The sequence below is a fragment of the Scomber japonicus genome, chromosome 19 (genome assembly GCF_027409825.1).
Source record: "Scomber japonicus isolate fScoJap1 chromosome 19, fScoJap1.pri, whole genome shotgun sequence".
Taxonomy (NCBI): Eukaryota; Metazoa; Chordata; class Actinopteri; order Scombriformes; family Scombridae; genus Scomber; species Scomber japonicus.
Window position 1 is genome coordinate 1,383,036 of NC_070596.1, and position 23,029 is coordinate 1,406,064.

The 23,029-nt window shown below is 38.7% G+C and overlaps 1 protein-coding gene across 1 annotated transcript; it reads left to right on the plus strand.

Annotated features, from left to right (window-relative positions):
- The first annotated feature begins 3,656 nt into the window (after positions 1 to 3,656).
- lmo4a (LIM domain only 4a) lies at positions 3,657 to 19,528 on the plus strand. The gene is made up of 5 exons (XM_053339787.1): positions 3,657 to 3,927; positions 12,313 to 12,563; positions 17,835 to 17,931; positions 18,019 to 18,177; positions 18,738 to 19,528. The coding sequence occupies exons 2-5, from the start codon at positions 12,319 to 12,321 to the stop codon at positions 18,744 to 18,746; spliced, it is 510 nt and encodes a 169-aa protein (XP_053195762.1). The 5' UTR covers positions 3,657 to 3,927; positions 12,313 to 12,318; the 3' UTR covers positions 18,747 to 19,528.
- Positions 19,529 to 23,029: the final 3,501 nt, after the last annotated feature.

Below are 23,029 nucleotides of genomic sequence, written 5' to 3' on the forward strand. Positions count from 1 at the left end.
TCCATACGAGGCTGCTCTAAATGAAATCACAACAAATACAAGCTATCTTCTTCTTTTAGTTATTAGCAGGTTGCAGCTAGCTAGAAGCTGTATATCGCCCTCTACAATACGGAGTGTGCAGTATCATTGCTGTCAATCTACTAGTATGCTCAGTATGTGTCATGCAGTGTGTAGCGTTGTGATGCGTTCACGTGAATACAGACAGACGGACAACTGCACAGTCAATGGCAGGACGGTTAAACATAACGTCATGTAGCTATGATGGTGTACTGTTCAGGGGCGATTCTAGGATCAGACCTTTGAGGGGGCTCAGCTCCTAATGAGAATGTGACATACAATGCCCTGCAAGTGTTCAAAGTAACCCCCTGCTGAATCACTAATTTCACTGGATAACGTAAATTACAACAATAAATATGAATAGATAGTAGAGTGGTCTACTATAGTGTATAATAATAATGGTTCAGAATAAACAATCACAGCTTTCTACAGAGGGGACTCTAAGATAGTTAATGAACCTGAGGGAAAGACAATATTAATGACAGAACTGTCCAAAGTACATTAAACCTGTTCAAATAAAACCATTTCAACCTGTAGCATAATTGTTTGTCCCATCTCTAACAGACATTCTTGCAAAAATAAAATAAAGAATATTAGTTTCTAAAGAATGGAATGACATATATTAATTATTCTAGTAATTACATTATTCTAGTGCCAAAGATATACATGCTATAAAATGCAGCTTTCTGTTGCAAAGTTAAAATAAATGTTAAATTCTCTATTTGACGGCAATGTCTCGCCTAATATTACAGTCCTGCTCTCGTCCACTAAAACAGTATACGGTTGGTTTGTCCACACATATTCCTAGATGTTTTATATAGGCTAAATAAATGGTAACTGTTTATTTTACAGCTAACATATGTAACTCATAAAGATATGCACATGTTGTTTCATAGGAAGTTTCCTGGATAACAAATGGTGCATCTGGTTCAGAAGAAATTTATGGAAGTCCATATCAGCCTTTTTCTTTTTCACTGTGAATTTTTTAATTATAGGCCTATATATTATTAATAATTACAAGAAACTATCTCATAACTATGATTTCCTAGCCTATCTATGAGTTGCGTGAGCATACATGTATACGTTCTATACCTTCTACATGCATTAAAATAAATCAGCTATACAGTTAAAGATGCCCTACAAACATGTAATAACTCAATAAAGGATAATTGCATGTTAGCAGTTTGTCCACAAGAGGTCACACTCTACACATTTTTTTTTTGCAATCACAGAGCACAAGGTAAGAAACATACAATATGGCTGCATATGGTAATGATTAAAATCTTAGTTTTTCTCTGTTTTTCTTCACTGACTGAGAACCAACATGTCAAAAGGAAAACATAAGTGTAGCCTCCACCCTTCCACAGCTAAGTGAACTAATACACACAAATATGTTTGAATGTGGTTTGAAGCCACATCACATCTGAATGTCTCATAGTCGCCTCAGCTGTTTGCAGTTGTAACAAATAACACTTTCACCTGTGCTTTATCATTATTATTATTCCTGCCCATTAACTAAACAGATTGGCTCCCTAATGTCTTTATATATAAGCCAATTCTGGTTAATAAGACTATTAACATAACCAGATAACCTCTGAGACTGTGGATCCCTGAGCAGCACTATTCCAAACTCTGCTGTGTTTATTGCAGATCTCTGCAGGTGTGATGCAGGCTACGACTATGGTTCAAGCTATATAAGCAAGAGACATACGGGCCAGACTATAAATAACCACATAATTAAAGGCGTTGACAGGGAGCTGACATAGTGGTTAGAACAGCTTTTCCCTGAGCCCCCCTTTGGTTTAAAAAAAAACTTCTCACTGCACTGCAACCCTAAAAACCCAAGTATTCTAAGCAGATGTAGGCTTTGAGAGCTCATAACCTTTAACTTTAATCTCACATGGCATTGTAGTTTCCATGCATTGCTATTTAGACTGACAGGAATGGCTGCACAGACAGCACAGCAAGCTGTAAACACAACACACATGTATTATCACCTTATAAAACTGATATGGCAAATGAGAAAAACATGGTAGGTATGGCGCATGGTGTGTGAAAACAGCTGATGTTTTATGCAGTGAGACAGAACCATGAGGGGGATCTTTCCAAAACAAAACCACACAATTTGCTAAAATACACTAAAAGGCTCCATAGAGCTGCAGAGTCAGTTCATGCACACACATCCTTTGTTCATAATAAGTATTGATCAGTGAAAGTATTGATTAGATTTACTCAAGAACCTCACTTAAATACAAGTGAGGTTCTTGTACTTCACTTGAGTATTTCCATTTTATCATTTGTCATTTTTACCTTGTAGTATTAGTATGAGTTGTATTATTTTATAGTTATACATATTTTCAACCCATGCAGTATGATGAAGTCTGAACAGTTGTTGTCAGTTATGTAGCTGATTCGACCTACATTAGTCGTGTGTAATGTATGTGCAATACATTATAAGTACAAGAATGCAATACAAATATTGCATACTTGTATTTTATTGGGCAGAGGCCTCTGGTGCAATAACTCATAACGCATATAAAAACAGAAAAACAAAAGAGGCAAGAGAAAAAGTAAAACACAACAGACAAAAATCTCATGCACGCAAATTATTATCTTGTGGAGATAAAAAAATATAATCTTTTGGTTCTCTGAGGTGCCATATTTTATTCTTATTATGCCATTCTGCATAATGCTACTAGGGCTGCAACTAACGATTATTTTCATTATCAATTAGTTTGCTGATTATTTTCTGGATGTATTGATTGGTTGTTTGGTCTATAAAATGTCTGAAAATTGTAAAAAGAAAAAAACAAAACAAAAAGAAAAAATTGATCGCTGTATCCGAAGACCAAAATGACACCCTCAAATATCTTTCTTTATCCTAACCAACAGTCCACAACTCAAAGAGATTCAGATTACTGTAATAGAGGAAAAAAGCACAGAAAATATTCACATTTGAAAAGCTGGAATCATAGAATTTAGTAATGTTCATTTGGAAAAATGACTCAATTAACAATGAATCGATAACTAATAGTAGTACTAGGCTATTAGTTTCAGCTCTAATTGTTACTCTTGTTAGGCCTACTTCTTCCACGACTGATGATATGCAGAGTATCACAGTAATTTCCTTTTCCGTTTTTGTAAATTACTTCTGTGACGTGTGTGCCCTTTACCATTCAAATACTTGCAGCAACAAGCAGGATAATTATGACTTATGAACATACCAAAGTAGGCAAAACTGCCCCCAGCAGCCATCCATTAGTCTTATTTTTTTTACCACCCGCATTCCGCAAAGACCCTCCCTACTCTGCCTCTGATTGGAGAACACTCGTTGCCTTCGTTGTGATTAGATTGGTTATGTTTAATTATAAGGTGTGAGGTGGTTAGGGATAGGGTAAGACTATTAGGATTAGAGCCAATCAGGTGCAGAGTAGGGGCTGGTCTTCGCAGAAGGCGGGTTGTAAAAAAAACAAACATCCATTAGTGGAGGCAGGAACGACAGCTACACCCACTGCGCTACGTCAGAGGGGGGAGTGAGTTACTATACATTTATATGACCGGGGAAACCTCTGCACTCTGTCCGCTGGAGCTCACCTCTGCACAGGAGCCAACCGGTGAACGAAGAGACTGTCTGTCGGTGTCCGTCCACACAGCCAGAGAGCTTTCTAAATGGAAACAGAGGAATAGAGGTGCTGAACATTTCCCGGGCTTTCACTGCACAGACACACCGGTTCGTGGAAACTATAGCAGCTGAAAAGTTTACGTGTGTTTTTACATGTGACGCTCTCCCGGGTTTCTTTAAAAATTAGCAGAGTGCGAGAGAAGAAAAAACACTAATAAGACCGTCCGCTCCAACTTCACAACAGTAAGGTGAGTTTAACACATCATTACACTTACCTTTAGTCAGGTGTGAATAACGTTACACCTTCATGCTTCTTACTGCTATTAGTTGGTTTGCGCACTTTGTATAATGTAGCAATAAAGCATAATGTTACATCTTTGAAAAAACATAGGTTTCCATAATTGTAGCTACATAAATGTCAATATATGTCGTAACGAATTCATACTTTACAGTTAAAAATTAAAAGAAGTAGTTTTTTCTGCTTTTATTAAATAGTTTTTGGTGATAGCGACACGGTTTATGATATTTTCTCATGGTTTCGCAAATGTTATATTCATATTTTAAGCTAGGCTATAGTAATACAACTACGTCACTAGTTGAGCTCACACGGTGAATTTATAGAGCGACGGTTTCCTTGAAATACTACTTTAATCATATTAATAATTGATTTTTTTCAATAGTAGAGGCAGGTGGAGGAGAATGAGATGAAAATGGAATGATAGTTCTTATTAAACATGTGACTATATTAACAAGCTTGTTGACAGCCCCTGTTTATATGTGAGTTATGAATATATTTTAGCTGTGCATGCAGCTTTGAATTGCATGGCTCCACAGCACTGAAAACACATCTTTCTAATTAGTGCAAATGTATTAGGCTTCTACTCGTGCCCTTGGTGTTAATTAAAAAGAGAGCCGCTTTAATGAAACAGCAGGACTCTCTCAAGAGGAGGAAACTGAATCTGCCTCAGTGCAGCGCCAGTCTGACCATTAGACTCTGTACTACTGGAGCCTGTGGTGCCTCTACTTTTCTAGTTTTCCCTCTGTCTTGTATGGAGCTGGTTTCTTAATTACAGCTGGTATCAAGAGTGTGTGTGTGTGTGTGTGTGTGTGTGTTGAGTTGGGTGGGTGGGTGGGTGGGGTGGTTCAGGATTTAATTAGTGTATGGAAAGAAGAAAAGGTCCAGTAATGAAATAGTCATTCCGCAATCTTCCACATCTCTACATCTCATGGGTTGTAAATTAGCTCGTACAATGACATTGAATCGTGTCCAAAATTCCAGCCTAAATGTTGGAGAAACAAAGTGGGCCAGTGTGTGGTGACAGGTCTAAACATACTTTTTTATACAGAGACACCAACCAATGTCACAGAGCTCCGATATGAAGTCTTCTTATCGGTTTTCGGTTTCCTTCTTGAGGATGTTCAGTTTACAATGATTTAAAACAGAGAAAAGCAGCAAATCATCACATTTGAGAAGCTGGAACCATATAAAGTTTGATATTTTAGCTTTAAACTTGTAAAAAAAAATGTTGCAGATTAAGTTTCTGTCAATTTAATCATTTTATCTTTATAGCCCTAATCCTTATAATTGTATAAAACTGAATTGTCTGGCATAGGACAATCATCATCATCCCCATTAGCTTCCACACAGTGCAACAACAAACGATAAATAAATCACAGTGTCAGGAAAACAAAAATGCAAAACAAGCTGAATAAAAATAGTGGGGAAAAGGTTCAGTTGTGTAGTTGTTGTACTTAATTGTATATCTAATTGAAACTATAAAACTATACTATTCAAACTATAATAAGCATCATTCATACTCGATACAACCTCCAATCTAACACCTTGTTAACGGAAACAGATTATACCTAATCTAATTAAGATCGTACTGTTGTCCAAGACTACACAGTTCTTCCTGTATGACAGTTTACAGTATGAGAGCCGTCAGTCACTTTCATTCAGGGTGGGGAAAAAAATGAGCTGTTATTGGTCCTGTCAACCTGAAATTGCCTCCAATTCATCAGCGTGTGGAGACTGCAGCGTTTCTCTTCATTAGCTCCTGCTTTCATTAATCAGTTTATTATCAGGATAGACCACGAGCCAGTCACCAGCCTTTGTTTTTGGATGGGGCAGCACCCAAAATGAGAAAAAGTAGGAAATGAGAAGAAGTGAGCGGTGCATGGACACACACTACCAGGTGAGCTTAACATGGCATAATTATAAGAAACAGAGTGAAACAGAGAGTTTGTCATTATAGTTCCACAGGAAGTCCCACCTCTTGAAAGTGTAAACATGTACACACAGTGAGGAGTGGAGCAGGGCAGAGAGTGACAGTAAAGTAAACATATGGAAAAATGGAAAGAAAGAACAGAAGAAGTGGAAATTTACTGCAGCTGAAGATGACACTGGTAATGAAAAATGTTCCTTCACTTCAGGAATGAAGTTTCATCGTTATTATTTATGTTTACACTGCAGTACGACCGATGTGACACACTCATATTCATCCCTGTAGGTCTCAGTATGCTTCACACTAACTCAGTGTTCCATATCAACAGCAGAAGTGTAAGAATGAAAACACAGAGCTTGAGAGAGAAGTTCAAACCCTTCCTACTTCCTGATGTACACACACATAGGTCAATCACGGCAGTGAAGTGGGAGAGATGTGAAAACTTGTTCTGATGTCTGCTGCTGTTAAACTAGGAGTGCCCACACGTTTTGGCTTCTGATGTACTTTGAATTTTGACCAGCTCTAAATGATCTACCACAAAAAAAGGAGGTGGGGGGGCTAAATAACAGCTTTGAAATAGCACCAAATGTTCATTCTTTTAATAGAGAATAGATTGTAGTACCAGCAGGTGTGTAGTGTTTCACTCTCTCTCTCTCTCTCTTTTCATTTGGTTTGACACTGAAAATACATTCACAATCACATTATTGTTATCTGAGCCATCATTATTTCTGTTACTTAATTGAAAGTGAAGGATCCAACATTTGAATGGCAGGTTTCATAATAACTTTTAAGACCCTTTATGTGCAAAAATGTATACCAGCTGCAAAAAAAAGAAAAAAGATAATGATAATAATACTTTTGAAATATTACCATTTTTGTACACTCTGCTTCCATTGCTTCCATTCCACAGGAGAGTTAATAGAACTTTTTCTCAAAAAGTTGTAATATTATTCAAAGAAGACAGCAGTATCCTTAAAGAGAGGCGGTTGATTTATTAACTACCAGGTTTTTCTAAAGGTCTTTTATTTTAGCAGCAGCAGAGAGATGACAGGAAATGAGCAGATGGGGAACAACACAAATGCTGTTCAGAAGTGTATCAGAAAGCTGTGTGTTAAAACTTGTTGAAGTAACGCAGGTGCTGGTCAGGAATGTTCAACTTGGAATACGATTGAGGAAACATTTGAGATTTGACTCTTAGAGAAGTTGTGTTTACACTTAGAGGATTTAAGATTCATTTACCGAGGTCTCTTATCCACTTTGGCTGAACCTTTACTGTCTTATCATGATGTTTTTAAGGCATGGGGACAGTCTGACCGGCTCTACCAGCAATCAGCTGCTAAATCTCCAGAGGAAATGTTACTATTGGTGTAGACACCGGTGATAAAGGGTGGAAGAGGTCGTCACGTTGGTTCACAGGCTGTTTGATTCGCTCTCACTTAATTTCGCAGGCTGGAAGCTTTTGTATTATGCAGACTCGGCCCGCTAATTGATTTCACGGCTGGTGATGTGCCGCCCAGAGGAATCTGGCACCGAGGACAGGAAATAGATGGGGGGAAAAAACAGCAAGTCCATTGAGACACAGGGTCACATAGACATCCTGTGTTCCCAGTCTGAATCCAGTCAAGTATTACATTCATGCTACCTTATAAGCACTCACATTGATTGCTAAAATTTAGTTGGCAATGGTAGGTGGAGATTTTCAGATAAATGAAGCAAATGTGAATCAGACTTTGGATAAATTAAGCAACTGGTGCAGTGTTTGGCTGCTAACTGCAACAGTTCAATGCAATAAAAATGCTTGTACTGTGTATATGAATGTGTATATCAAACCATCAGGGATGCAGCAGTCCAGCTGTTTCTGTCCTCACTCTGATACCTGAACCCATGTGCTGCTGATGCCAAGTCATCTGTAAACCTAACAGCAGGGAACTTATTGGTGCAGACTTCATCCTGACTAAATAATAATAACCTAATAATGAAACTGACATTAAAAAAACTGTTTAAAGTAGTTCTGTGATGTTCAGTGGATCGGATGAGTGCATGACTAATCATCAGTTATTAGAAGTAGTTCTGTTACTTTTAGTGTGTTTCAGTGTATCATCCAATAAAATGATGGAAAGCAGAACAAGTCAGAGGAAAGTGCTGTAAAGAGAGAAAAGTAGAATGTAAAAACAGACTTTTTAATCAAGAACGGACACTCTGACCTCGTGTCTAGACAGAAAGTATACCGAGTGTCTACACAGGAGACGTTCAGGTACATAGTTGAGCATAGGTCACCCGCATTTTGGAAGCGCTCAAAGTCCAATACACAGTGACTGTAGTTAAGTGTGCAAAACAAAGCAAATAATTCCACAAGTAGTTTAGAAGCAGTTTATGTCATATGCTCTGAAACCATGGCGATTGTGAAGAGCCACTATAGACAAAGCACAAATCTCTGGAGCAAACATACCCACTCAAACCTGAATTGAAGGCTCAGAAAATAAACCATTTAAGAGCCCAGTATGATTGATGCAGCCCTTATTTTACTTGAAATGAGTAAAGAACATGTACTTACTATATGATACTCATTATTTATTACCAGGGTGGAAAATTATCTTTTTAGAATGTAAACATCTACTAACCACTGACATATAAAATGTTAGTTCATTTAATGTTATTGGTGTTTATACTCATTCACACCTCAGATTAATTCTATTCATTTGTCTATGTGTTGAAGTAGCTGTCAGAGGCAAAGCGATGGGCCCGTTCTGAGCAGGCTTGTGTTTAAACGGGCACTGCACTGGTTAAACTGTGTTCACTTCTAACTGCTGAGGCAACTCAGTCTGCACAAAAAGAACACAGAGTAACTGGGAGGTCAAAACATCAAAGGCACACATGGATCATAACAATCAAATTCAAATGATTCAAAGTTTCATTCATAAATGAAAGAAAAGCAATGGAGACATGCTGCACTACAATATACCATGAATAATATAAAAAGATGATCTCCTATCAGAAAGCACGATACTATGTGAAGGAATATGAATAACTAGATTTCAGTGCTGTCGTATATAAGCACTGTTGAAGTTGGAAAAGAGCATCTTAAAGCTATTTGCAGCCTCTAAAAAGAAGATTGAACGCTAATCGGGACTCAAGTGGTCACATTTTCCAGTTTTATATGTGAATTAAATGAAGGGGCATCAAAAGAGCAGCTCATTCATGAATAAGCCGTCACTAATAGGACGGTTTGGTCGCAGCGCATGAGGCTGTTTGCGGTTTGAATGTAGCCTTGGGCTTCTTAACATGGTGTTCCTCTGGCTGATTAGAGCCAGGTGTCTACTCTAGAAAATGAGGGTATTGAGGGCAGCCCGCTCCACTGCAGAGGACCAGCTGCTGCAAACTCAAATAATCTTGTGGGAAGGGTAGTTGTAAAGCTAAACATGCCCTCGCTGAAATTAGACGCTCCAGAGGACAAACTGTGCTGCTGCTGCTCATTTAGAAAATGAAATCTAGCCCCGCAATTATTTTATGTTGATGTTGGCGCTAATTATAAATCATGGAAGCGGCTGAAGAGGCAGTGTGTTGCTGACTCATTGCTGAGTAGCACACACTCTGCTACGGCTGTAGTGTGATTCAAAGCAATATTATTCCCAGCTGTGCATGAAATCTGTTCAAGTTTTGTAATGGAAAAAACGAGGAGAACAGGAGAAATACAGTAGATGTCGTCCGATGGCACATATGTACCGTTTCTACCTACAGCTACTGCAGCTTCATCATTTGGATTTAGTGTTGGATTAAATATAAAGTTTCCTTTCTATAGTGTTTCCTCAAAGCAAGCTGTTCACATTGAATTGTTGGCAATTGACAAAAACATGCGAAAAACAGGTCTTTTTTTTTTTTTTTTTTTTACATGCAAGTCAAATTCAAGTTTACACATGTAATATTTCAGTGTAATATTTCAGTGTAATATTTCAGTGTAATATTTCAGTTCACGTGTTATATTTCAGTGTAATATTTCAGTGTAATATTTCAGTGTAATATTTCAGTGTAATATTTCAGTTCACGTGTTATATTTCAGTGTAATATTTCAGTGTTATATTTCAGTGTTATATTTCAGTGTAATATTTCAGTGTAATATTTCAGTGTTATATTTCAGTGTAATATTTCAGTGTTATATTTCAGTGTAATATTTCAGTGTTATATTTCAGTGTTATATTTCAGTGTAATATTTCAGTGTAATATTTCAGTGTTATATTTCAGTGTAATATTTCAGTGTTATATTTCAGTGTAATATTTCAGTGTTATATTTCAGTGTTATATTTCAGTGTAATATTTCAGTGTAATATTTCAGTTCACGTGTTAAATATTGTAGTTCACATGTAAAGTCACAACATGACTTGTGAAATAATTCAGTTGACGTGGGAAAATATAGTATCTAAAGCTTTCCATGGTATAGTGTAAAAGTAACAGAAATAGTCAGAAAGTGTAACACACTCTGGCTCCATTTACATTTCTCTTTCATTTAGATGACCTCAGGCCTTTTTAGATCAGCTCTAATAGCAGGACACAGGCTGGTGTGTTATTTAGACCACACCTTAGTAACACATCTGATGCTGATTACACCATCAACTAACAAAAGGCAAAAATTGTAAATGTAAAATTTAAATCTCTGTATGAGACATAATGGTTCTCCTCATTTAGTTTGAAGTGATTTGATTGGCTGCAGCTCCTGTCACTGTTTGATGTGTGTTTTGATTAGCTGAAAGCCTCTTAATTGTTTTTCTTCTCCAGCTTAATGGTGGAACATGATTGTCTAATCACCATCAGATGTGTTACTAGGGTGTGGCCTACATAACACACTAGTGCCTGTGTCCTGCTGTTATTGTTAATGTTGGTCCTGTGAGTCCATACGTCATCTAAATAAAAGAGAAATTCATATGGAGAAAGAGTGTGTGGCACTTTTTTCCCTCTCAAACAAAACATGTCAAACATTCTGTGGTTCCAGCTTTTAAGTGAAGATTTACTGCCTCTCTCTGTTTTATATCATTGTAGGGGCTGGCCGATAAAACAATAACAATAATTATTTCAATATGTCATTTTCCTTGATAGAAATATAACAAATGTTCCATATAATTAAACTGAAAGGGAGAGAGAGAGAAGCCACTGCTGGTTACAAAGCTAAGTAACTAGCAGATCTACGCTGGGTCGACTGGATAACTACAGCTAATGACTGGGTTTCCATGGTGCACAGCCTCCAACATGGCAAATAAACTAAATTAATTACATGTACCATTATCACTAAAGGAGGCATAAGACACTCGTGCAAGAGAGAGCAGGAGAGAGAGAAGCCGTTGCTAACTGCTAAGCTTTTTCAGTGTGAAGCAAAGCATGTCATTTCTTTTGTTGTAAAGCACTTACAGCTACATTTTCTTTGTATGAAAGGTGCTATACAAATTAAGTTATTATTACTTTTATTATATTTGGAACTATATATATATATATATAATCTCTTGAATAATAACAGGATCAAATAAATGGTAAACAGACTGCACATATATTCTTATTCTATATTGTATTTTTTAGTCTGACCAACACTCAAAGTGCTCTACACTACAAGCCAGCATTCAGCCAGCCAATCATACACACATTCATACAGTGATGGCAGAGGCCACCATGCAAGGTGCCAACCTGCTCATCAGGAGTGATATAACACTTTTTATGTAAAGTGCTTCACAGTATGATGTTTCTAATGCTCACCCACTCACTCTCTCACAATCTGGGGTTATGTCTCTCACCTGGAAGAGCCGGGGATCGAACCACCAACCTTCTGATTAGTGGACGACCTGCTCTACCTCCTGAGCCACAGCTGTCCTAGTAGTAATAATTCAATTCTAATATACATAAAATGCTACCTATAGAACTTTAAAAACATATTGGACGGCATGTACACTCACACTGATATATGACCAATATATCTGTGATAGGCCAGTATGTCAGTCGTCAGTTTTATTAGTTATTACTTACTTGGACATTTAAGTAACTTTACAGTTTGAGCCATCATTTACATTTTTTTATGAAGATATTTTGTTGTTAAAAAATGTTTATCATTATAATTGTTTTGAAAGTTCAACCTCCAGATGAGTGAAATATTCCACTGTTTGATGAGTTCTGACCAAAAAGAATAGTTAAAAACAGAAATCACTTTCACTCAGGAGCAAACATCAGCTTTTAAACTTGAAAATAATAATTATTAGTATCAACTGATATAAAACATTTTTGTCCGTAATGTTCATCCCTACATCACTGTAAACTGAACATCTTTGGGGCTTTGGTCAGACAAAGCATCTCCTCTTCTGCCTTTTAGACTTCACCTACTGTAGGACAATGTCTCAATCTTTTTTCTCCTTCGCCTCTCGCCCTTTTTTCCAGGTCGCTATGGTGAACAGCAGGGTGGAGGCGCCCACAGTAGCAGTAATGGGTGGAGGCGGCGGGGGGACGGCAGGCAGGTCGTGCGCAGGATGCGGAGGTCGAATCGCAGACCGCTTCCTGCTCTTCTCCATGGAACAGTACTGGCACACACGCTGCCTCAAGTGCTCCTGCTGCCACGCTCAGCTGGGAGAGTACAGCAGCACCTGCTACAGCAAAGGAGGCATGATCCTCTGCAAGAATGACTACATCAGGTGAGCTCACATCTGTCTCACCATCAGCATAGACATAGAGAAGAGAATACACTTCAGTGGTATTCAGTAAATGCATGATAAATACAACCAATAGGAAGACCAGGTAATCATGTGATAACTGATTTAATGGATAACTGGAAAGCTAAAATATGACTTTTTGCTGCTTTTGGAATATCATTTTATTTTCTCTTGCTTGCATTGGTCTCCTTTTTTTCTTTATGTTATCACTTGTTCTGTCTTATTATCAGCTTGTCAGTCAACTGTGAAGCACTTTGACCTACATGAACCTGAATGAAAGCTGCTGTTTTAATAAAGGTTGACTGATTGATTATTGTCACATGCAGCAGGTACAACTGCACTGAGACTTTCTAATAGCCCCAAAATGACAACTGTGTTGATAAAAACGTTTGACCTTTTAATAAATAAAGAATAGAAATGTCTAAAAATAGAATATATAATATATTGAAAAAGTATATAAAAGTATGCAATTGTGTAATTTAGCAAATACACTAATAACACAGCAAAAAAGTAGTCTTTACCTGAGCCAGGGTGTTAAATGCTGTATTTATTGTTAAAATAACAAAATAGAGATGACAGCAACATTTTAGAAAAGGGTGTAGGAACTTATCCAGCCCCCCCCATCCCCATCCCACCCCCCAAAAAACAAAACCTCTAACAATCAAATCAAAGCCGAAAGAAACCATTGAAAACAACACAAGAGAAAGTGCAACCAGACAGTTATGCAGCACAAGCTCTGTTGTTGCTTTGAGGGAGTGGCTACGTCTGCTGGAAGGATCACCAGTGAAACAGTCTATGATTTGGATGTTGTGGGTCTTTGATAATCCAGTCTGCTTTAGATCTACAATACCTGGTTTAGTAACAACACCTTCTTAACCTGAGAGGAGCAGGCAGCGATACGATCAGACACCACACACTCAATCATGTAGAATTTAGTTTTTTGCAGCTCTAAGGAGATTTTTGAACAAAGTGTTACAGAACCTGAAGATAAAAATCTGTTTGGTGGCACAACATGAGCACAATCCCAGAAAAGTAACACAACCAATCAAGAGTTCTTAAAAAACTTGCACACAGTTTCCCTCATCTCAAAAACCAAATAAACTGCTTCAACCTTTCTCTCCATTTCCACTTTAACACACGTCTACAGGAAGTAATTATTCTACTTCATATTTTACTCACACTGTACCTTAGAAATGCACAGTATTGTAACATTTCTAATTAGTGAAGTGAGAAATTCATTTTTAGTCGACACACAGCAGAGGAGAGAGAATGAAAAAATAAACTCAACAGTGTGAGAGTGGTTCAGGAATAAAAGTATGAAGGCAGTGCTAAAAATGAATACAAATATTATAGTGTGTGTGTGTGTGTGTGTGGTCAAAGCCTGTGTTCTGCTCTTTGTAGACAGTGTGCCAGTGTGTCAGTGTGTGTGGGGGGGGGGGGGGGGGGGATTTTGCGGGTGCCCTCGTCTCCGGGGGCAAACCCAGGGCTGGATGTGGAGAGCCACGGCTCAAGGCCCTGCTGAGGAGGAAGTGAGACACAGCAGACTTTTGTATATCAGGCCAGTAATAATACAGCGGCTTTCAGGACCTCTCTCATGAAATAAATAGAGCTCAAACTCTAACACTCACATTACACTGCCATCTGCAAGAAGATACACAGCAGAAGAAATTCCACATTTAGTCCAGCAGTCAAATGATGTTTATTCAGGTGCGTATCAAAATGTTTCTGATTAATAATCATGTGGTATTGCAGTGTTCTGTTGGATGATATACTCTCCAAACCCAAAATGAGCAGAAACAATCAGACTTGATACAAATCTGGCTCTGAAAGGACTCCAAAGGAAATTCTTAGGAAAACCCAAAAACGGTACAGTCCAGAAAAGCTGCTTAGACCTCACTGTGTGCTTGGACGTGGCTGCCATGTGTTCTGGCTCCATGGTGGCTGCTAGAGACCATCACATGCCAGCGTAGGTAGTGTGTTAAGTGTGATAGCAGTACGTGTTGATACAAACACTGTAGCAACATGTCCACAGCGCTGTGTGTACCACTGATTTATTGCTAAAAAACAGGATGTTACTAGAAGTTTCACACCTTTTGATACACGCCACAACCATCCTGGATTTCGAGGTCAGGCGTAGGTAAGGTTCTTCCAACCTTCTGAGTCAGAAATCCGACTTCAAGGGACATTGGATCAGCCACAATGTCTAAATCAAACATGAGTGGACTCCTTTTTTTTTTTTAAGTATATTTTTTGGGCTTTTTGCCTTTAATGGACAGGTTAGTAGAAATAGACAGGAAACAGGAGGCAGAGAAAGGGGAATGACATGCAGGATAAGACCGCTCAGTGTGGGATTCAAACCCGGGTCGCCTGCAGCGAGGACTGTAGCCTCAACACATGGGGCGGGTGCTCTACCCACTGAGCTATGCTCAACCCCACATGAGTGGACTCCTTTCTCCTGTCTGCCATCTTTCCCTCTCATGTCCACTGGAAATGACTCAGTTACCGGTGTTACACAGTGTTCGTGCAATACACCCATTACATTACATTACTTGACCACAGCCCTCAACATTGTTTTTCTTATTTTTTTCTAGTAGAAATAATACATATTTAGATATTTTCCACCTATCAGCTCATGTTTATCAAATCAAGAAAACTGTAATTTGTAATTTAGCGGCAGTCATGCTCTGCCTCGTTCCTGCATCTCTGGAGGAGCAGCTGTGTAGGCAAGAGGAAGACTGCAAGAGCTAATGTTCAAGATCAAAGTAACAGCATCACTGGTGAATATCTTCCATACTACTCCTCAACTAAATGCTGCACTTTCTAAGTTACAGGCAACATCTCTGATATGCTGAACACATATTATCAGACCGTTTTTCAGACCTGACAGATCAATAAAGCCAATCAATCACATTTTTACACAGACACAACACCTATCGGAAAAAAGGCGGGAACACCGTCCTCCATCCTGAGCTGGAGGTGAAATAGAAAGTGCTGACCTAAGGCCTGCTGCTTGTCAGGTCTTCAGCTTCTCACCCTTCATGCCAGTAAAGTGGGATGAGATGTAACTGAGCCTGGGACGTGTGTGTGTGTGTGTGTGTGTGTGTGTGTGTGTGTGTGTGTGTGTGTGTGTGTGTGTGTGTTAATTAAGGAGAACAGGGATCCTCTCAGGCGTACTCATTAAATGACTGTTTGGATTAAGATAAAAAATTCATTACTCAGTGCAGTCATTGAGAGAGAGAGAGAGAGAGAGAGAGAGAGAGAGAGAGAGAGAGAGAGAGAGAGAGAGAGAGAGAGAGAGAGAGAGAGAGAGAGAGAGAGAGAGAGAGAGAGAGAGAGAGAGAGAGAGAGAGAGAGAGAGAGAGAGAGAGAGAGAGAGAGAGAGAGAGAGAGAGAGAGAGAGAGAGAGAGAGAGAGAGAGAGAGCACCTAGACTGGTCAAGTCAGTGTCACAGTGCATCAGTTTCACAGGAGCTTGTAATGATGAGCTGAAGCTGCTGCAGGTCAGATGCTGGCGTAACTCCAGCCTCTGATAGAGAACCACTGACTGCTGCTGTGTGCTGATACAATCAAACATCACACAGAAGAGCATCAGGAAATAAGCTAAATGACATCAAACAGTTCAAAACCAACCAGGAACCAGGAACACTGCCATTACCTGGCATGCACAGTAGCCACTTGACTACCAAGGCACTCCAAGATCGGGGCATTTCTGATAGAACCTTAAAGTATCACATGACAACAAATCTGTGTGGCTCAGGTTGCTATGGGGACACATGACCCATTACATACAGCGGTCGGCCCGATGACGGTGGGATAGACCAAAATGTCGCAACTCAAAGTCAAATTTGAAATGTTACATTTGAGTGCTGTTAAAACACTGTGAAACATTTCTTTTAGCCAGACTTTTCCTAATGTGACCCAGAGTATACAAAAATGGAAATAAAATGTTTATGCTGGACGGCATTGCATCGTGTTGCAGGAAAACTGAGCCAACAGACTACCCTGTGTATGTTTTCATAGTTTTCCCATTGAAATGAATGTGAGAGCTACGTTGATTACTACTGAATATTTGACTTAACACATCCACCCAAAGCTACTACCGCAGTACACTCTGCATATGGAGGCTGTCCATTGGTGTCTCATAATGCCCCCTCACAGTGTTTGGTTTCAATCCATCAATCTTTATTTATATAGCGCCAAATCACAACATATCAGTAGTATCAGTCATATCAAGGCACTTTTCACATAAAGCAGGTCTAGACCGTACTCTTTAATTTAATCACATGGTTTGTTTTATTTAATGTATGATGTAGTCTTTTCTTTAAAACACCTTAGTGGCCTCCATGCTGTAGTATAAACACACTGTGAACCTCTCCCCTCAACTGCAACTTTCCAATCACAGCTTAGCAACTGTAAATAAACACAGCACACCAATCAAGCTTTGGATTCTCCACATGATGAAGTGTTGTACATGGGGCTACAGTCAGAATGATACTCATCATCTAAAGAGTTTGGGAGATTGTGTCTTTAGCCTTCAAACCACATCTCTTACAACAGTTGACAGAGCCAAAGTTGTGCCAAAGCAGATAATCACATTTAGAAGTGATCAGCCAGGAGCAGCTTCCATCAATGAATGTCAAGCTTTTAATTTGAAAATGCTCTTATAAAAGCTGAGACTTACACAGTGAGCTGCAGCAAGAAATACTGTAGATTAATATCTGGCTTTGAATACAATGATACTCTATACATGTATTAGCATAATGAATGAATGCCAAAGGAGCACATTCAGTAAAGTAATTCAATTAGTTTATGAGTGGATTGTATCAGTATCTACTCCACATAAAGCAAACACTAAAACACACATGAGAAATTCTATCCACACGTTAGAAATCTCTTCTGGCTTTTTATGTTCTTTTAGCTGATTCAGGACAACATTGTAAAACTCACTGTAAAGATGCAAGTGGTGAAGAGCCAACTCTGTTAATCTCATCTCACAGATGTCTGAAGAAACTGTTGTTATAAATTTGGATAAAACAAACTTTGAACACTCTGAGGAGCAGTTTAACAGTTTGAAATTTTATTGTTAAAGTGATACTCTACCGAAAAACTATTCTACTGTGTGTAAAAAGTTCACTTCTTCACCAAGTACAAAAAAGCAGCCAGTTAGAATTCCAATGACTACAAGTACGCTGCTTCCTGGAGCTCTTTGGTGTGTTATATTGATGTCATAGTTATAAATGCTTTTTATCTGCAGGCTGTTTGGACACAGTGGAGCCTGCAGTGCATGTGGACAGTCCATCCCTGCCAGTGAGATGGTGATGCGAGCACAAGGCAACGTTTACCACCTTAAGGTGAGTGTACCGCTCCAATGAGCTTCATAATATCTTGATCAAATTACAGGTGAGGCTATTAAATATCACCTGTGTGTTCCTCCACAGTGTTTCACCTGTGCGACCTGCAGGAACCGCCTGGTGCCCGGTGATCGCTTTCACTACATCAACGGGACAATCTTCTGTGAACATGACCGGCCGGGAGGAGGCCTGCTCAGTGGACACCCGACCCCACTGCAGACCAACAGCATGATGTCTGACCAGAAGGTGAGAATCCATTTAAAAGACATATTTGGACCATAGTCTCCTGTCTTATTGCTGTTTTCAAACCCTTATTCTTTACTGTTTACATTTTCAACAGAGGAGGTTAAATCTATACTCATTTTCCATGCTCATTTGCCTGTTAGCAAAGCTGAACTTCTCACAAAAAGTCTCAATATTAATTTCACGTTTGAATCTACTGATCACAGTGATTCTATTGAAATGTATTGCTTTCACTGTAAAATGTTGCTGTTTTAAACACTAATGTGACAGTGAGTCAGCATATATCAGCAGCTAATCCTTCATTCATTTTATTATTTACACTTGTAATCTAATGTCACATGTCAAAGTGTGTTCCGTGAAAAGGCCTTTTGATTAAAACTGAGACTAGAAAAATATGGCTGAAATGCTCCTGGTTTTAACGAGGGGGAGGGGGGCTGTACGGGGTCAGCAGTCATGTGACAAAAATAATTGTTGCTCTTTAATAAAAACCTACAGTGATTAAATGCAGATATTTAATTAGGATTTGTTTAGTCTAGTTTAAAACCTCTTTTCACTGTTCACAGGTCTGCTGAGGAAGAGGACGGGAAACCAAATGTGTGCCTTCTCCCCTGCACCTTCCTCCTCTGTCTCGTCTTCACCCTCCTCTTCCTCCTCTACCTGTAAACCTGCCATTGGTTGATCTCCCTCCATTCAGACAGACTGTACAATCTGGATTCATTCACTCCTGCTGCTGGTTTCCATTTCAACTCACAGATACAAACTGGCTTTTGTGAGAAAAACATGAGGAGTGAAACGTGAACACGTGCAGTGTTTATTTGGAGGCGTGAGGACGCTGAGGATGCTGGGAGTTCTTCATCCAGCAGACTGCTGTCTATTGTTGAACTGTGGCAATATGACAGATCAGAGCTGGCACGGCTAATGGAAGACTTGTCCTGGAATTATCCCATTCCAGTGATTCCAGTGGAATCACACATTACCTTTATCCTGCCAGCCAGCTGCAACGGGCGAGTGAGGAGAGAACACTAACAGCAGTGTGACTCCTGCAGGACATCAGAGACCATACACACAACACACACACACACACACACACACACATATGACTCTGACACGTTTTTGGTTTTAGGAAATAAACTTGTGATTTGAGCTGCTTCTTCCACACTGCAAGGAACAACTGAACAAGACTAAATCTATATTGATACTTCAAACATTTTCTCTAGTACTCTTTGTGAACATCTTAGTCTCCACATAGTTTTTTTTTTACCACAGTGGCTCTCTGTTGATAAAGTTCCTACTAAAGACAGAAATCAGTCTCCATACTGAATGTTTGAAGAGCCCAACCAATATTGGATTTTTGGGACCGATGCTGATACTGATATGAGGGATTTAAAAAATTCTGATAGCGAGATATCAGCTGATAATCTTATACATACAAATATATATACATAAAATGCACATTTTTTTGCAATGTGGTTATCAAACATGACATTAGTGCACTGAAACAATAAACTTCACTGGGAAATTTAATCACTGTAAATTCCTATAAATAATAAAACACCTACAACAAAAAACACATGTACGTGTATATATATTAAGTTTGAATTAAGAAAAAGGATTATATATACAATGCTGCATATATAACTTAAAATGTATTGGTGCATATCAGACAACATAGATTCCAATACCAATATATCGGTTGGGCTCTAGTTTGAACATAAATCTCATCTTAGGCTTCTTTGCAGTAATAAAACCAGTGTACCAGTGTTTTTACAATTAACTACAAACTGTGCAAATGATTCACTTCCTGTCAGACAGCCACTGTTAATGCAGTTCATTTTTAGAACAATATGATCAACAGACAGACAAGTGGAATTCGCATACAGTAGGTGATCCATTCCAATCATTTATTATTATTTTATCATTTTTATATTTTAAATCAACATTAATGCTTTATGCTGGCATGAACAAACTAGAAGGAAGATACATCTGGTGTATAAAAATGAAATGTAGGCTCTGGAAAATCATCATCAATGTGTGTATTTTAATGTACAGTCCACCACTTTGGTCCAGAGTCAGTTCAACTATTGAATGGAATGCAATTTGATAAATTGATCAGACTTTATTTGTATAGCACTTTTCATTAAAAAAAATGTAACACAAAGTACACACACACAAATGTTAGAGACATTGACAGAATGAATTGTAATGACTGGTGACTTCCTGACTTTCCTCTAATTCCATCATCAGGTCACAATTTCAATGGCATCCTTAGCATGCTATCAAGCTAAACTAAGATGTTGACATGCTAGACATAACCTGCTCTACATTAGCATGTTAAAGGAAAACTACGGTTTATTATAAGTCATTTTATTTTCATAGCTCTATCCAAGCCTCCCGTCAGTTATGATAATGTCATGCTCGCCACAGTCAAAAACATAGGTAAGATTGGGCAACAAACACCAGCAATCACACTAGAGGGGATTTTTTTGGGCACTAACATTTATTTTAATAAAGTGGTTTAGATAATCTGGAAAAAATGTTGGATTGTTTTCATCCTGACTGCCAATCTTTCTATCTTCAGCAATGTCACTGCATCTCTGACGTCAGCAATTACCTTTGGGTACAATTTTATCATAACTGAAGTATGAAATGACGTGCAGAGCTATGAAAATAACCCCAAATATTAAAAAACAATCCCAATAGTTTTCCTATAACTTTATCACTGGGAGCATGTTAGCAAGACAAACACATTCATTTTTACTTTGACTTCACTACAACTGCTCAGTGTCAAAAACGACATAACATAACTTCATGTATAACTTTATATAAATGTTGTAAAGTTTCTATACACAAGCATCACAGCCTCCCAGAGCCATTAACATATCAGCTTTATGTTAACTGCTGTGCTATTTATGGATGTATTATAAGTAATGATAGGGTGCCGATTTGTCCCAGTGGTCACTTGCGGTATTGCAGTGGCCCAAAAAGCATTATCCCCATAGACCACCATTGTAAAAAAAACATCTGTAAAACTGCTGACACGACACCAAGAACTGTAAATAAGGTTAATTATGACTCTTTCTATTATGAATATTTGATCTATAGAGTTTTCATATTTGTAAAACTTTCCTCGAGCAGAAAATGGTGATTTAAAAATCTGACATTGTCACAATGTTATATTCATACTCAGTTAACACGGAAGAAAACCTGAAAGCGAGAAACCTTTTTTAACGTATACACCAGCTGAGCAGCTCTGTTATAATTCTTATAATACATCCATGATGCTAGTGGCAGCGATGGCACTTCGAATCAATTTCAGTCTTTATTGATACAAAATATCCGTATGACGAAATGGACAAACTTTTACAGCAAATTTTATAGGGAGGGTTCTTCTTTGTATTTCATCCATTAGATTTTTATATTTCCCCCAAAGGCCTGTGATCCCAATAAATACGCTGCTCTGGATTTATAATCAGTGGAGATATACTCCATCATTCTTGACTTTAGTAGGAACACAAGCACAACAGGGCCAAAGCAGATCAACACTCTCCTCCACATGTGTGCCATTTCTTTACACGTAATCATGACATGTCTGCTTTTCTTCAGATCGTTCCAGAGATGGTGAATACATTTAGAGTTCATGTACAGTGTTTGGAAAGATAACTCAACAAGAGATTTAGCAGCTGTGACGTTTACTGTACGCTCTCAATGTTTATTACAGTTACAAGGTTTTTGAAGTTTCAACTGATCTAAAGAGCAAAGGAAGATCGAGATGTTAAAAGTGCACTAATGTCCTGTTATGTTGTGTGATATAGTGTATGAATCATCTTTCTCTGTGTTGCCTTTTCAGAGAATCAATCCTCTCAGAAGAACTAATAATAATTTAGTGTGTGTGTGTGATTGCGTGGAGGATGCAAAGAGTTGCAGATAGCCAACCGCAAGACACGAGGAGCAAGTAAGAAACCGCTCGCAGTCCTCAGACAAACATGGCTGATTACCCACAGGAATGGGATTTCAAAGGCCTGAGCCGAGGCCATTACAGAAGCAATTAAAGCGGGATGCGCTGGAGGCCTGCATGGGCTTTAGCTCCACTCCAGTGTTGCAGCCTAATGAGGCCTAATCTGGTGAGCTGGTCTAATTAAAAGGGAGGGAGCTGCTTTCCTGTGGGCACCAGGCAGGCAGCAGTTTGAGAGGAGGGGAAGGGAGGACAAAAAAAAAAGAAAGTACAAGACAGAATATGCATTGTTTTCAACCACAAGAAACTTTTCCTTCATCTTCTGTCATATTAAAAGCTATAAATGGACATTTTTTAACATCTTTTCTAGTCTGTGATCTTTCCCAGGTTTCTACTTCTGGTTTGTCATGATTGCTTTTTGGCATCAAACGTGCCTTTTTTTTTCTTTTTTTTTTTAAATGAGCCTTTTTATAAGAACATTTGGCATGGAAACTATAAGATCATCTCTTCCACGCTAATTTAAGAATCGCTCCTTCTGCATATTGTTTGTGTGGGTTTCTACAGAGAGCGGAATTAAAGGGCCGAGTGAACCACGCGGGACGGGGTAGAGAGGCGCACACATGAGTGGCCAGCTGTGACTTTTCAAATTAAGAGAACTCAGCAGCTTCTCTCTCAGGGTTAGTCCAATTAGCTTCACATTCACGGTAACAATGAGGCTTTTAATGGTAGTGTTTCAAAGTGCTCTTTCATAATGACAGAGGGCGAACACATTCCTCTGGTTTTTTCGGTCATGACTCCAAAACCTGAGTCACACCAAGTTTCCTCTGAACTGACTCGAACGCCGTTTGTTTTTGTCTCAGATGTTTGTCGGGCTGGGTGAAGAAGAGATTTAGTGAAACAAGA

Bases quoted from the DNA above. Each gene is read 5' to 3' on its own strand.
- lmo4a (XM_053339787.1), top strand. From the start codon at position 12,319: ATGGTGAACAGCAGGGTGGAGGCGCCCACAGTAGCAGTAATGGGTGGA. The intron at 12,564-17,834 runs GTGAGCTCACAT...TTTTATCTGCAG, and splicing joins TGCAAGAATGACTACATCAG to GCTGTTTGGACACAGTGGAG. The intron at 17,932-18,018 runs GTGAGTGTACCG...GTTCCTCCACAG, and splicing joins GCAACGTTTACCACCTTAAG to TGTTTCACCTGTGCGACCTG.